Source organism: Megalops cyprinoides, chromosome 2 (genome assembly GCF_013368585.1).
Source record: "Megalops cyprinoides isolate fMegCyp1 chromosome 2, fMegCyp1.pri, whole genome shotgun sequence".
NCBI lineage: Eukaryota > Metazoa > Chordata > Actinopteri > Elopiformes > Megalopidae > Megalops > Megalops cyprinoides.
In genome coordinates, this window is record NC_050584.1 from 60,837,483 (window position 1) to 60,850,141 (window position 12,659).

Consider the following 12,659-nt stretch of genomic DNA (forward strand, 5'->3'; position numbering starts at 1 on the left):
CAAAAAGCGGGTCTGAGGGAGTTGCCAATTCTCGTGTTCACAGGTAAAGTGGAGCGAAAGTTAGTACACAGAGAGACACTCTGATTAAACACGGTGATGAGCATATAATGGGGGTGAAAGGGAAAAGGCAGTGAAAACTTAAAAAATAAGCCATTTGCCATTTTTATATATGGAGAAGTAGCCACCTTAAGCTATTTCAAACATTATGGATTATACTGTTGATCTTCAGCCATAAAATGTTCTTCACTAGTTCAAATATAAATCATGTAAACCAACTGACAGTTTATGTTTAAAAACATCACAGCATTGTGGCGTTGCTAAAAGGAAAGGTTGGGCGATATAGCCCTCGCGATATATCGGATAGCTATTTTTAGCGCAATAACAGCTATCCCCAGTATGGGGCGTTAGGTTACTTCCCGTATTTTCTTCCCTTTAGTCTGTTGCAGGAGCACACCTCCAAAGCTCAGTGAAATGCTTCCGAGGCAGAAAAATATTACTTGTATCTATATGTTGGTTAACTTACCTATAAGCTTTGAAAAACACATAGCATATGTTTTCACTCTTTATCTTTGTAGCCATGTGTTTCTACATACCGCATGGAAGTAGCATAGTGCTGTTGCTGTGATATCAACATTGAATAGACGCAAGTGGCCTTTTTTCCCCCCCGGAAGCATTTCACATGGCCTCGGAAAACTAGGTGTGCGCTCCCGCATCAGGTATGACTAAAGGGAAAACAATACGGGAAGAAACCCAACGCCACATGCCGGGGATAGCCGTTATTGCGCTAAAAATAGCCATCAGATGTATCGCGACGGCTATATCGCCCAGCCCTAATAAAAAGTGAGAGAGAAGAAAATGAGATCTTATCAATCTGAAGAACGTTTACATCCCTCTAAACTTCTGCTCACTGCCAACCTGAACCACACCACAACTTACAGCAAAAACAACAAGAGAATAATACCACTGGCCTCAGTGGAGGCATACCTTCTATGAGAATATCTAGACTCTAGCTTGGCTGTCAGTGTCCGGCAAACAAATGCACCCTCAATAAAAAAGGCAGTCCAAAAAAAGCACACAATAATTACTGCTAATTACTGAGTCAACCCACTCAGGTAAGGTAAATGGACACAAATGAACTGTAGCCAAACACAGAATTCCTTAAGGGGAATAACGGCAAGCTTCTTGGAGGTACCCTGTACCCAGACATAGGCTTCAACAGCCACAACATGTAGAACAAATGCAGTTTTAGTCTCGACCACATTTATATGGATTGAGAAGTTTTATAATTTTTATAAGCCTAAATGGCTTCAAATTTTAGGCATATGCACGAATGGCAAATTTCCCTGCTTAGTTCTACTCGACTGTTGCCTTTTCGCAAAGGGCAACTTTTTGGGTTTACTAGACAGAGGCAATTCTGACATTCTCTCACTCTAAGTTTCTGTGAGAACCGATTCAGACTTTGGCTCATAAAAACCAGGATCGATCAATGTACACTCTTGTCTCACAAGTTAGCATTATTGTGTTAAAAGTTAAATGTTCCCAGTTACACAGACAGTAATTGTTAACCAACTGGCCAGATATTCCTCAACATCCCTACCACATTCAGTTTGGTCCAATACAAGACGCCAAAAGCACAGCACCACGAGCAACCAATTAACTTGTGGTTATAACACTATAAGACATATCCACGTAGTCAAACATACGAATGGTTTTCTGAGATATTTAACAATTTCGCCACAGCACCAATTTTGCATTATTGTCATTAACAGTTTGCATTAAGTGAAATTTGACTCCACTAATTCAGACAAGATGATCCAGCTGTATAAATGGATAACATTGTAAAGAACTGTAACCTATGTAAGTTGCTTTGGATAAAAGCGTCTGCCAAATGAATAAATGTAAATGTAAATGATTACTAGCATTAGGTTCTCCCAGTGAGTAGCACTTTGGTGCACGTCCGCCAGAGTCCAGCTTCACAACTGTCATATGACCAGTGAGTCATTAAGAATGCTCATTCTTCAGTCACTGAAATTGCTGGGCATTTCTAACCGCTTCACACAATACCAGATTCAAAACAAGGCCTTTAAACATGCATACTGCTCCGACTTTCAAGTCCACACATCACATACCCAAAATTCTGTAACTTCACAGTCACTTTATAAGCCAATAAGCCATCTCCAACGACTAACAGGTCTCAGTTATGCAAAACATTAGAATTATAAAACATTCAACAATTATCGCTTACACCCTCTTTCAGAAATAAATCAAACCTGCACATATAAGCAAACTGTTACGATGACTATCAGAACATGATGAAGTTCTAATAAATTCCAAAAATGTCATTAGACCCAAGCTGACTAGTAATGGCAGCTTGACAAAAAAAAAAAAAAGAGACTAAAATAGAGAAGAAAAAAGCTCAACTGGATCAGGAGCACATTTGCCTGTCAGTCAGTCCCTACCCCCAGCAGCATGTCACCCTACCATTTCCACCCGTCTTAGAAAACCATTTTTAGACACATCCTTGGCATATCTGGAGCGTTCCACATTTGTTCACATTGAATGAGATGGTGTGGTTAAAAAAAATTTGAATAAAAAAAAAAAGGTGGCGGCTGACAGAAAACGGAAAAAGAGCAACATTCCACCTATTTCTGGTTCCTCTTGCAGCCTCATGCGCCTCACAAATGAAATGCAAGCGCTCCTAGAATCACAACACTATGTAGCCGGGTACGACTCCCTCTGCCGCGCGCGCGCACGCACGCACGCACAGAGAGAGAGAGAGAGATCACCTTTACAACATGTCAAAAAAGGATTCTTACTCACTGCAGAACCGTGCCATACTTAAAGTAGCATGAAACACTTGACCAAACCAGTTCCCTCTAAAACGCGAGTCAAACGTCACTTCTCCCTGTGTTTGTGAAGGCTTGCTGCATTCCGAGCTCTGGCCTTGTACTTACTCGTACTGGTGAATCCGCTGGTGGTCGTCGCCTGCATGGCCTCCCTCCTGTAATCCCTGTCTTTGGGGAAACTGTTGACAACCGCCAGTTTAGTGGCCTCTTTCTGCCTCTGTTCTCTGCAGAGACCACAAGAGACCAGAAAAGGGGAAAAAAAATTTAAAAAGAGCAAAACAATTATGTACGTTTAAGTCACACGGGCTGAAACGAAAAGGATTAGGCCTTTTGGTTCTCATTAAAAAATAAAGAAAAAACAAGGACAAGAAATACCGCTCCAGCAGCTCCTTGGGCTTCTCCCACTGCGATACCTCTGTCCTGCAGTTGTAATAGTATTTCTTCCCAGAAGAGCTAATGTGTTCGGACCAATCATCCGCAGGTTCATAAGGCTGCGGGGATGAGGGGGCAGAGTTAGAGAACAAAGCATACTATAGTGTAAATATGACTAAGACACAAGACAACAAAAGAAGAAAAAAAAAATACAGGACTGAGGCAGGGATCAAAAATGATGCAAAAGCTTGCAATATCAGAGTCGCAGGATCTATGCGGTTGGTGCCGGCACACCGAATTGGTCAGGAATCACTGCAACCATAAATGAAGACAAAAAGATACCTGAAGCTGCGTGCCTTTAAAAGAGCTACCCTGCACATTCCTGTGTACTGAATTTCACCAGTGAGGGAGACCTTCGAGATGTAAAGCTTCCGATGCAAGTGAAGACGTTTCTATTACACGTACAGTACCAGTCAAAAGTTTGAACACACGTGATTAAGATATTGGGAAACATGCATTCAAAGAAATCTGTTTTTTAGACAAATATAAACAGTGAAGTTGATGCCTATGTATAAATTTCTTTCAAAAAAAAAAATTCAAAAATATTGTCAGCTACTTTCTTTTGTGATCAACAGTTCATTATAATTTTTCCTATACAGTAGGATGAACAAAAATAAAACTATTCACACAGTCCCCAAGATGTACCTAAGGTAAAAGAAATACATACAAATATATATACATATACATACACAAGCTGAAGCAGTTCTTGTGCAATTATCATCCAGGATTGTGTTGTCTTTGGCCTTGCTTTATTAATCTTTGCAGTTGAGCATTGCATAACAGTAATATTCCTAAAGTTCAAGAGCCAAACTGCTCTGACTGGAATGGTTGTTGGCTATTTCGAAGAATATAAAATATGAGATAGTTTTGAGATGTGAAGAGAAGTTGTTTAACACTTTTTGTCAATGCATAGTTCATAGTTCATTACTTCATACTATTGATGCCTTTACGATTATTCTAAAATGTGGAGAATAAAAAAAAGAAAGAAAAACCCTTCTACGAGTTGTGTGTCAAATTTTGACTGGTACTGTATGCGACCCCAATTTTAAGCAAACATATAAAAATACAGGAAAGGGCTGTGCCATACTTCACTACAGATTGTGTTTACCACAGATTGTCCCATCTTGTACACTCTACAAGAAAAGAAAGCCTACAGTCAACTAGGGTGTAGGTGAACGAGTATTACGAATCAAAGCCAATAAACTATTTACAGATGTCTACAGTATCTTTCATGATGACAGAGATATTAACAGGCACCTGTGACATCAAAGCGCTGGGCCGGTCCTGACGTGCCGTGACCTGGGGTGCCAGGATGCATGGCTGTCAGTTTAACTGTGCAGCAATTCTTCCTATTCACATAACAAAGCCATGCAAAGAGAGGGCCGGGCATGTTTCTCCAACTGCCAGAGCTACCCTCAAACCTCAGGTATGAAACTATTCCTGTCCTTAAACAGGAAATATAACCTTGAGGAAATGATACGATACATTACAGCAGAAGTTTTTTTAACCTTATGCCTTAAACTCCAGATAAGAAAACCTCATTTTTTTCCCCCCCAGAATAATTTTTACACACATTACAGACGACTGCTCATTTAGGTGTTTTCGAAACCGCCGTCATTCTTTAAGAGAAGCCTTTTTTGAGCTCTGTTACCTAAGCTTAAAGTTTTAAGAAGTCCCATCCCAAGTTTTCGTGTTTAAAAAAAGAGGCCACACAAACCTTGCTGGGCAGATGAAAAACCCCATTCCTAAAACGGCAGATGAGTTTCAGGATTGTGCAAAAGTGCGAAATATTTTTCATCTTGTGCAGAGGGAGCAAACTACAGACTTTAATCCTAACAACTGATGAAACTGCAGCATGAATGTTAGGGTTCAGAGGGAATGGAAACCTGACCCCCCCCCCCCCCCACGCAAGAAGACCAGGCCCAGGGGTTTGCCAGGCCAACGGTAGGCATGGAAGCAAAGTCCCGGAAATGGCATGTTGAGTGTGAGTGTGCTGATGAGAGGATGCTCTGCTGGTCACATCAAAAGGGCAGGGGAGGGGCTCCCATTAAACCCATAGCTACTCTGTCTTAACTGATCTCACGATCAGCCACGCAAACTGCAGCTGAAATGTAACCCAAATGACACCTTCCAGTATCGAACACGCTTTAAACGGTAAGTTCTCGGTGTTTGGGTTTCTGCAGATGTGCGCTGAGAACTTACAATCAAAAATGCAGTCCATGCCAGGGGTTAAAAAAAAGGGTGTGGGGGGGGACACCTAAAATGTCACCATTGAGCTAACTCCACAGTCATATCGCCGGAGGTCACGGGTTTCAGTCCATCACTGCTGTGGCACTGCCAGTCCAGCCCAGGCTCCAGGGCTCTGAGGTTTAGAAGATGCATTTCTCAAACTCAGCTGGTGCTGTATGTCTCCATCCAGCCCAGCCAGTTTTCCTGCTCTAACTGCATGACTATGAGGAAAGGTTACCATCACTTTCACTGAGGCCACAACCTGAGGGATGGGGCGCTTTAGTGCCTGCGTGAAGAGAAACTGCTAGGACCACGACTCTCCGCAGACAACAATCAGCCACCGTTGTGGTCAGCTATAATACTACTGCCTGCTGATCAACAGCAGAGGACGCGTTTGATGATTTTCAAATTTTCAAAATAAATTAAAACAAAAGCACAGCAAAGCCTCCTCAGTCTCAGTTTTTTGGTAAACAGTTCTTTAGCATGCATCAGCTAGAGATCAGCTTCACAAATGTCATCTTTGACTAAAGAGGCCAGCCATCAAAAGAACATCACAGAAAAAAAGAAAATTTAAATAATAACTGCCATACCAAAAAAAATAAATAAATAAAATAATAAAATCTAGAACGGAGTATAGTGTTTCCTCTCTCACACACCTGTCCCGACCGCTTACCCGGCTGCAATTAAACGTGGTGACGGGAGAGCAATTCAGCCCTTTTTAGCACATTTCGTTCCGCAGACATTGACAAATCAAAGCCTGTGAGGTCTGTCTCTAATGAAAAACGTTCTGGTGCTACGTTTAATCACCTGACTCTTTAGGATGTGAGCTGGCGGCCGGAGGGTCTGTGTTTGTTTTAAACAATGACAATGTGCAGGCTTTATTGACAGCGAGCACGCCACACTGCTAATAAGTAACCAGCAGATAGGCACGTCATGGGCTGGCCAGCAACAGAGGAGAGCCTTAACAGCGGTGTGGGGGGGGGGGGGGGGGCGCAGTGTCTACTGCCCTTGTGCCAGAACAAGAGTGTGGCTAAAAATACGATTCCTCAACAATTCAGACAGAATTCCTCAGGAACACACACATTTTGGCAAAAAAAAAAACAAACGGCTTTCCACACAAATATTGTACCCTGCCTAACAATGTGAAAATGCACTGTGTCAACTGCCCTGACGGCTCACTGAAAGAACATGCCACAGCCCGGCGGGTGTACCGCAGAGGCGGGCGTCTCAGTTTTAACACGCTGTGTGTGTTTCACTTCCTCAGCCTCGTCTCACCCCTCCTGCTGCCCACAGGCAGTACTGGTGCTCTGGAGAGCAACGGGCTCTGTGATGTGTGTACATGTGATGTACATTACGCTACATTCACATTCCCAGACACTCTCATCCAGAGCGACTTCCAGCACAAAACAACACAAGTGCGTTGGTTCACGTTGAATGTGCAACAGTTTCAGACCAGGCTAACAACACTGAGCGTGAGCGCAGTGCAACCTGACTAGACAGGATAGAATTTGCTTGTTTTGTTTGCTTACACCTTTTCCACAGAAAAATACTTCACAACTCTCAGGCAAAGAAATGACACCTGGCAGAAGTGCATTCAGCCTGTAGTGGTGGTCCAGCTAGGAGGCGTGCAGGGAGGGAACTTGTGACAGAGTGCTGTCACTACGGTTGAGTGTGTGCTCTGACTGCCATACCAACGAGCCTGACTCTTTGGCGTCGTGGTCAAGCTGCAGGTTTGGTACCCCGTAAACCTGGGTTCGAGACCAGGTGGGATGACTGCTCTCGCCCTTTGCTACAGACCTACAGGGCTGGCACTGGCACAGAGGGGAGGTCACCAGGGGAGCCACAGGTGGAGGGAGGCATCACCCCCCCCCCCCCAAATCAGAGAGGAACTCAGGTGAAAAGAGAGGTGCAGGAAAGAGAAAGAGAGAGAAAGAAAGATGTAGGGAGGGAGAGAGCGGGGTAAGGAGGGAGAGAAAAGGACCAAATCAGAGTAAGAGAGCGGGGAAGAGAGGCAGCGAGAGGGTGAGAGGCACAACAGAGAGAGGGGTGGAGGGAAGGAGAGAAAGGGAGAGAGAGGCAGGGAGGGAGAGAGGGGTAGGAAAGAGAGGGTGACCAAAACAGGAGTGAGAGAGCAAGGGGACAAGCGGTGTGGAGACAAAAAAACAGAGAATGATGGAGGGAGGGAGACAGGAGGCAGAGAAGAAGGTGGAGCAGAGGGAGTGAGGGGGAGACTGTGCTGTTCCTTTAAAAGCTGCACGAGCAGCACCCCTCCCCGCTCTGCTGAGCCCCTCCTCAGCTCAGTCCCCACTGACAGGCAGGGGGTGGAGGGAAGGTCTGAGCTCCACAGAGGCCGTGTCAGCACCTCCGTGACGCAGCCAGCGCGGGAGAGGAGGACATTCAGCGGCTGCCGCCTGGCGCGATACCGGGACGGACAGCGCCGAGGCCCGGGGAACGCGCAGCGGGGATCCTCATTTCGGATCATTACCGCGTGTCCTTAAAGCCCTCCGCGGAGGAGGTCACACTGCCTGCCAGCAGCCGGGCTGCCACCAAAAAAAAATCTCATTCATGCATCGCCATGCTGTCAACACTCCGCCCCAGCGAAGTCTCCTCAAAGAAGCTCTCATAGAAAAATGGGTGTGTTCAAACTTCTGGCGGGTTTTATTAAATATGCTACCATTATAGCAAGGCCTCTACATTAGAACTGGCAGTTTCTTTCCCTATTTATAAAAAAAAAAAAAAAAAAACCTCTACCGCTGCCACCCATTGTAGCAAGGCTTCTCCAGTACAGTTACTAGCTGTTTTCACTCTTTTTAAAAATTCTTTTTCCAAGTCAACTCTGCAGTTGTCAACCCGTTTCCCCCAGCTACATCATATACTCAGCTTGGTTTGATTTCTGTCTTTCTTCTCTCTCATCCTGCTCTTCTACCCACTGCGGTATCTCTCCATTAGGGCTCACAAACTAGCCAGTGAACCTTTATCCAAACAACTGCTTGCACTGTTCTGGTACAAACACACAACGGATTATTCACTATTCCCATGAACACGATGTCACTGATGAGCTTTGGTGCAGAGCCCGACAGGGAATTAAAATCCAGATGCATTTTACAGCACCGATTTTGCATGTCGCAAACAGCTGTTAAAGGAAACAAGATACTTACTGCGTCTGACGTTTTGCTTGGATTAGAATGTGAATTTGAGCTATGGAGGGTGCTGTGATTGTGTGAATTTTCTTGTGGAGAATAGCTGGTCCCTGTAGAGAGAAAAACAAAACAAAAAAAAAACAACACAAGCTGGTTGCAATCCATTAAATCAGTAAATGTGAAATCCCCGAGTGAGAACAAGCCTGTAGACCAGATATTCAATCCAAAATTCAGTTATTTGCATTTTAGTCTATTACGTCAACCACAATCACAAAATCTTTGTAGACTAGGTGAGAGGTGAGAGGCCAGCCCCATGTGTTAGCTCTTCAAGTACTGTGTGTAATCCTGTTCAAACAATAAATACAGGTTTGCACTCGTTTTGAATAGGAAGACACCTTTTCCAAGATGGACACAGACAAACGGACAAAAACAAGCATTTTAGTTTTATGCCACTACTGATCTGCATTCATCCCAGGACAGACTAAAAGCCAAAGACCTTCTCCTGAAGTAAACAGACCATAAATAAATCAAAGTCCCACAGCCATTTCCAGTCTTTTTTCAGCAGACTGTTCTTTCAGACGTGTCAGATGGGGGTCAGCTTCACAATCATCACCTTCAACCTGGAAGGCCAGCCAATCAGCAATCTAAACACTGTCTTAAAGCTACCTGTCAGAAAACCAGTGTCTCAGCGTCCACGAGGTGGGAAAACAACTAAGAAATGGTCTTGCGTCTACCTGGCTGGAGATGCACGTGACTCTGTCCCTGACAGTATTGATACGCTGAGCTGTATGAACTGCTGTTTGGGATGGTTTGGAGAACATGCAGCGTTTGGCACCTGAGAATGTGCGGTCTGCAGCTGCTCCTCGCCGCCTGGTTGTACCGCACGTTTGTAACGGGGTCTCGCACGCGTGAAGCCATGCCGTGTTCTTGTCACCGTGCGCCTCTCGACACACATCAACAGGGTGTCAAAAACTTTGACAGATGTTCTGAAACGTTTAATCTTTTATAATCCTCCCCCCCCCCCCCCCCACACACACACACACACGTTTTGAAATCGGCAGTTAAACTGCATTAACCTCATCTGCACATTACATTACGCCACTTAACCAGATCGACTTACAGATAAATGCATCACAATGCTAAGAGTAATTATCAAGACCATGCTAAGAATAGTTACTAAGAGTAGTGCAACCCCTGCGCTCACAGAGCAGCCCCGAAGCATATTAAACGCTACCCTCCAATACACTCACGCAGGAAAGACAGACTGGAGGACAGACACAGCTCCACTGACGTCTCCTAAGTAGCTCGCAGGCACCACACATGCCACTTAGGGGGTGCAACAAAACCCACAGTACCCCAACCAGGTGCTGGCAGAATTCAGCTTGCTCCCAGGCACTTACCACATTTCATCTCTGGCTATCTGCGCTACAACCAACTAAACCGCCCAAATGAAAAGATCCCTACACTGCACTAGACCACAATGAACCTGTAGCACTGTACTATACTGCACCAGACCACCATTAATCTGTAGCACTGTACTATGTTGTACTAGACCACCATGAGTCAATTTCTTGTAGGCAGCAGTGTGGTGTAGTGGTAAGGAGCAGAGCTCATAGCTGAAAGGCTGCTGGTTGCTGGTTCAATTCCCTGCTGGTGCACTGCACTGTTGGACCCTTGGGCAAGGTACTTAATCCAAAATTATCTCAGTAAATATCCACTTGTATAAATGGATAAAAATTGTAACCTACATGTATGTAAGTCACTCTGGGCAAGAGCATCTGCTGAATAAAAAAAAAAGTAGTAAAATCTCCACCTGGGTTTTAACTGTACCATTTGTTATCAAAAGGAAAGCAAGCATTCATTCAATAATGCTTTGAAGAACTAGGCACAGCTACATATAAGGCTGCTGCCCCTTTGTAGTTAGCTGATAGTCGTTATGAGAATAAGCACACAGAAGTCTTCTTTGAAGGATGCTGTTTTGAGATGTTGCTTCACAACAGCCAATGGATGCTTGGCGTTCTACAGACTTTTCTGACTGTGGCATGAGCGTTGTTTTATTCAAGGGCATTCGCTCGCAGTTATAGATTGAAGCTTACAGTTAAAGGCGTCCTTCTTTAATGTATTACATTTTATTTGCCTAGTTAAGTTTAACAATTATACTGCAATCATTAATGCCCAACACTTCAAAATGTTTGATGTGATAAGAAATAATTATTTCTAAGTAACAGATCTGATGATGGAGAACATATATTGAATGAAGAATATTTATACAATTTACATTTACATTTATTCATTTAGCAGACGCTTTTATCCAAAGCGACTTACATAGGTTACAGTTCTTTACAATGTTATCCATTTATACAGCTGGATATTTACTGAGGCAATTGTAGGTTAAGTACCTTGCCCAAGGGTACAGCAACAGTGTCCCAGCGGGGATCGAACCGGCAACCTTTCGGTTACGAGTCCTGCTCCTTAACCACTATGCTACACTGCCGCCCGGGGGGCACAGTTGCCTCCTTTGTCTGTACTTCATTAACAATTACAGTATGTTTGACAGATTTGAGCCCAATTTTTACTTTCTTTGTGCTCTGTAAATGAGTTACAACGTAGCACACAAGAAAAAACAACCAGCAGTACAAATATCATTCCTAAATCCGAAGCACTATCCGAAACTGCACTGAGGAAGCTGGTCTGTAAGAGGTGGAGAGGATTCACCGGTGGTCATTAACCTGCCTTACTCAATCATAGCAAAGCTGGAATTAACAAGAGGCAATTCTCCTTTCCCCCTAGCGACAAGATACCAAATCCAAGACAAACACTGTGAAAGGGGCAGCCAAGCCCCAATGAAGCTGATGTACAGTTTAACTGGAGAGTTTTCCACAGTGAGAAAAGCCTTTGCCCTCTGCCTAAAGCTAAGGGCTGCAGATGAATGTCTACGGTGCAGGTGCCTCTCTCTCTGGTGGGAGATTCTACCCAACAGCCACGATGACCCCAGGCAACTGGAGCGGAGGAGACCCAGCAAACGGGTACCAGGTCGGAGGGCCGGGCGGACTAAGGTCAGGTAAATGAGTCAAAGATGAAAAACGAGTGCTAAAAACTGTGCCACATTAGAGACTGAGGGCGGGCACAGGGACAGTGCCTCCCAGAAGCCCCTGGGGCGGCAGCCAGCCAGCCAGCACCTGCTGCCTCGGGCGCAGAGTGAAGCAGAGGCACCGCCGCCAGAGCCCTGGTAACTATGGCGACCGCACCAGCGGGGCGGGGCCCGGAGGACGCGGCGGCGACGTCCCGGCAGGTAGCCTACTCAACGGGAAGGTAAAACGGGGGAGGAACGAGGGTCACGCGGCATCTGTTTTCACACCAACAGTATCGCCACAATGAGAGAGCGATGGCTGGCCTGCAATTATCCCCTTTCAACCCCCACCCAGCCTCAGACTCCGCTGCATGGTCTACCTAATGTGGGAATGCATAGGGGACCTTACAATGGCTGCAAAGTTAAACACCTGCAGATCGCCTCATGATGAACTCCACTGAACCCTTCCTACTACATAAAACAGACTGCATAACATCAACATGACCATGATTCTCACGGCTCTCTGCTGGAGACGCGCCATACAGACAGCCGTCCTACTGGTGGTACACGAGTGTCCCACTGATACTTCCCATCCTATTATTAAGAGGCGGGTTCATGCAGATTCTGGTTGCACCTCAGACATGCAGTCAATTTTATCACTGTATGAAGTAAGTGCTACGGCCCTGACTAGTCCCATTGAATATTCAGTGCACTGTAGAGAACAAACGAAAAGACTGTGATGCAATGTAAACGATGTTGACGAAAGCTGTGGCCACCGTGAGGAAAGCACAACAAATACGGTCTCCGCCAGCTACAGGCGCCTGTGATGTAAAAGCAATGGAAACTCTCCTCTTCACAAACTAATCTCGACCACGACTATTAAAAAGTGCTGCCCAACAGATCGTATTAACCAAGCAACCACAGTCAGTCATTTCAGGGGCA

At 44.9% G+C, this 12,659-nt stretch overlaps 1 protein-coding gene across 1 annotated transcript in view; it reads right to left on the minus strand.

The window, feature by feature from the left end:
- waca (WW domain containing adaptor with coiled-coil a) overlaps positions 1–12,659 on the minus strand; it is a 32,303-nt gene that overhangs the window by 14,392 nt on the left and 5,252 nt on the right. The window contains exons 4-6 of the mRNA XM_036522755.1: positions 8,666–8,757; positions 3,222–3,337; positions 2,955–3,070 (exon numbers count right to left, since the gene is read on the minus strand). Coding sequence (XP_036378648.1) covers positions 2,955–3,070; positions 3,222–3,337; positions 8,666–8,757 — 324 coding nt within the window. The remainder of the gene's footprint in view (positions 1–2,954; positions 3,071–3,221; positions 3,338–8,665; positions 8,758–12,659) is intronic.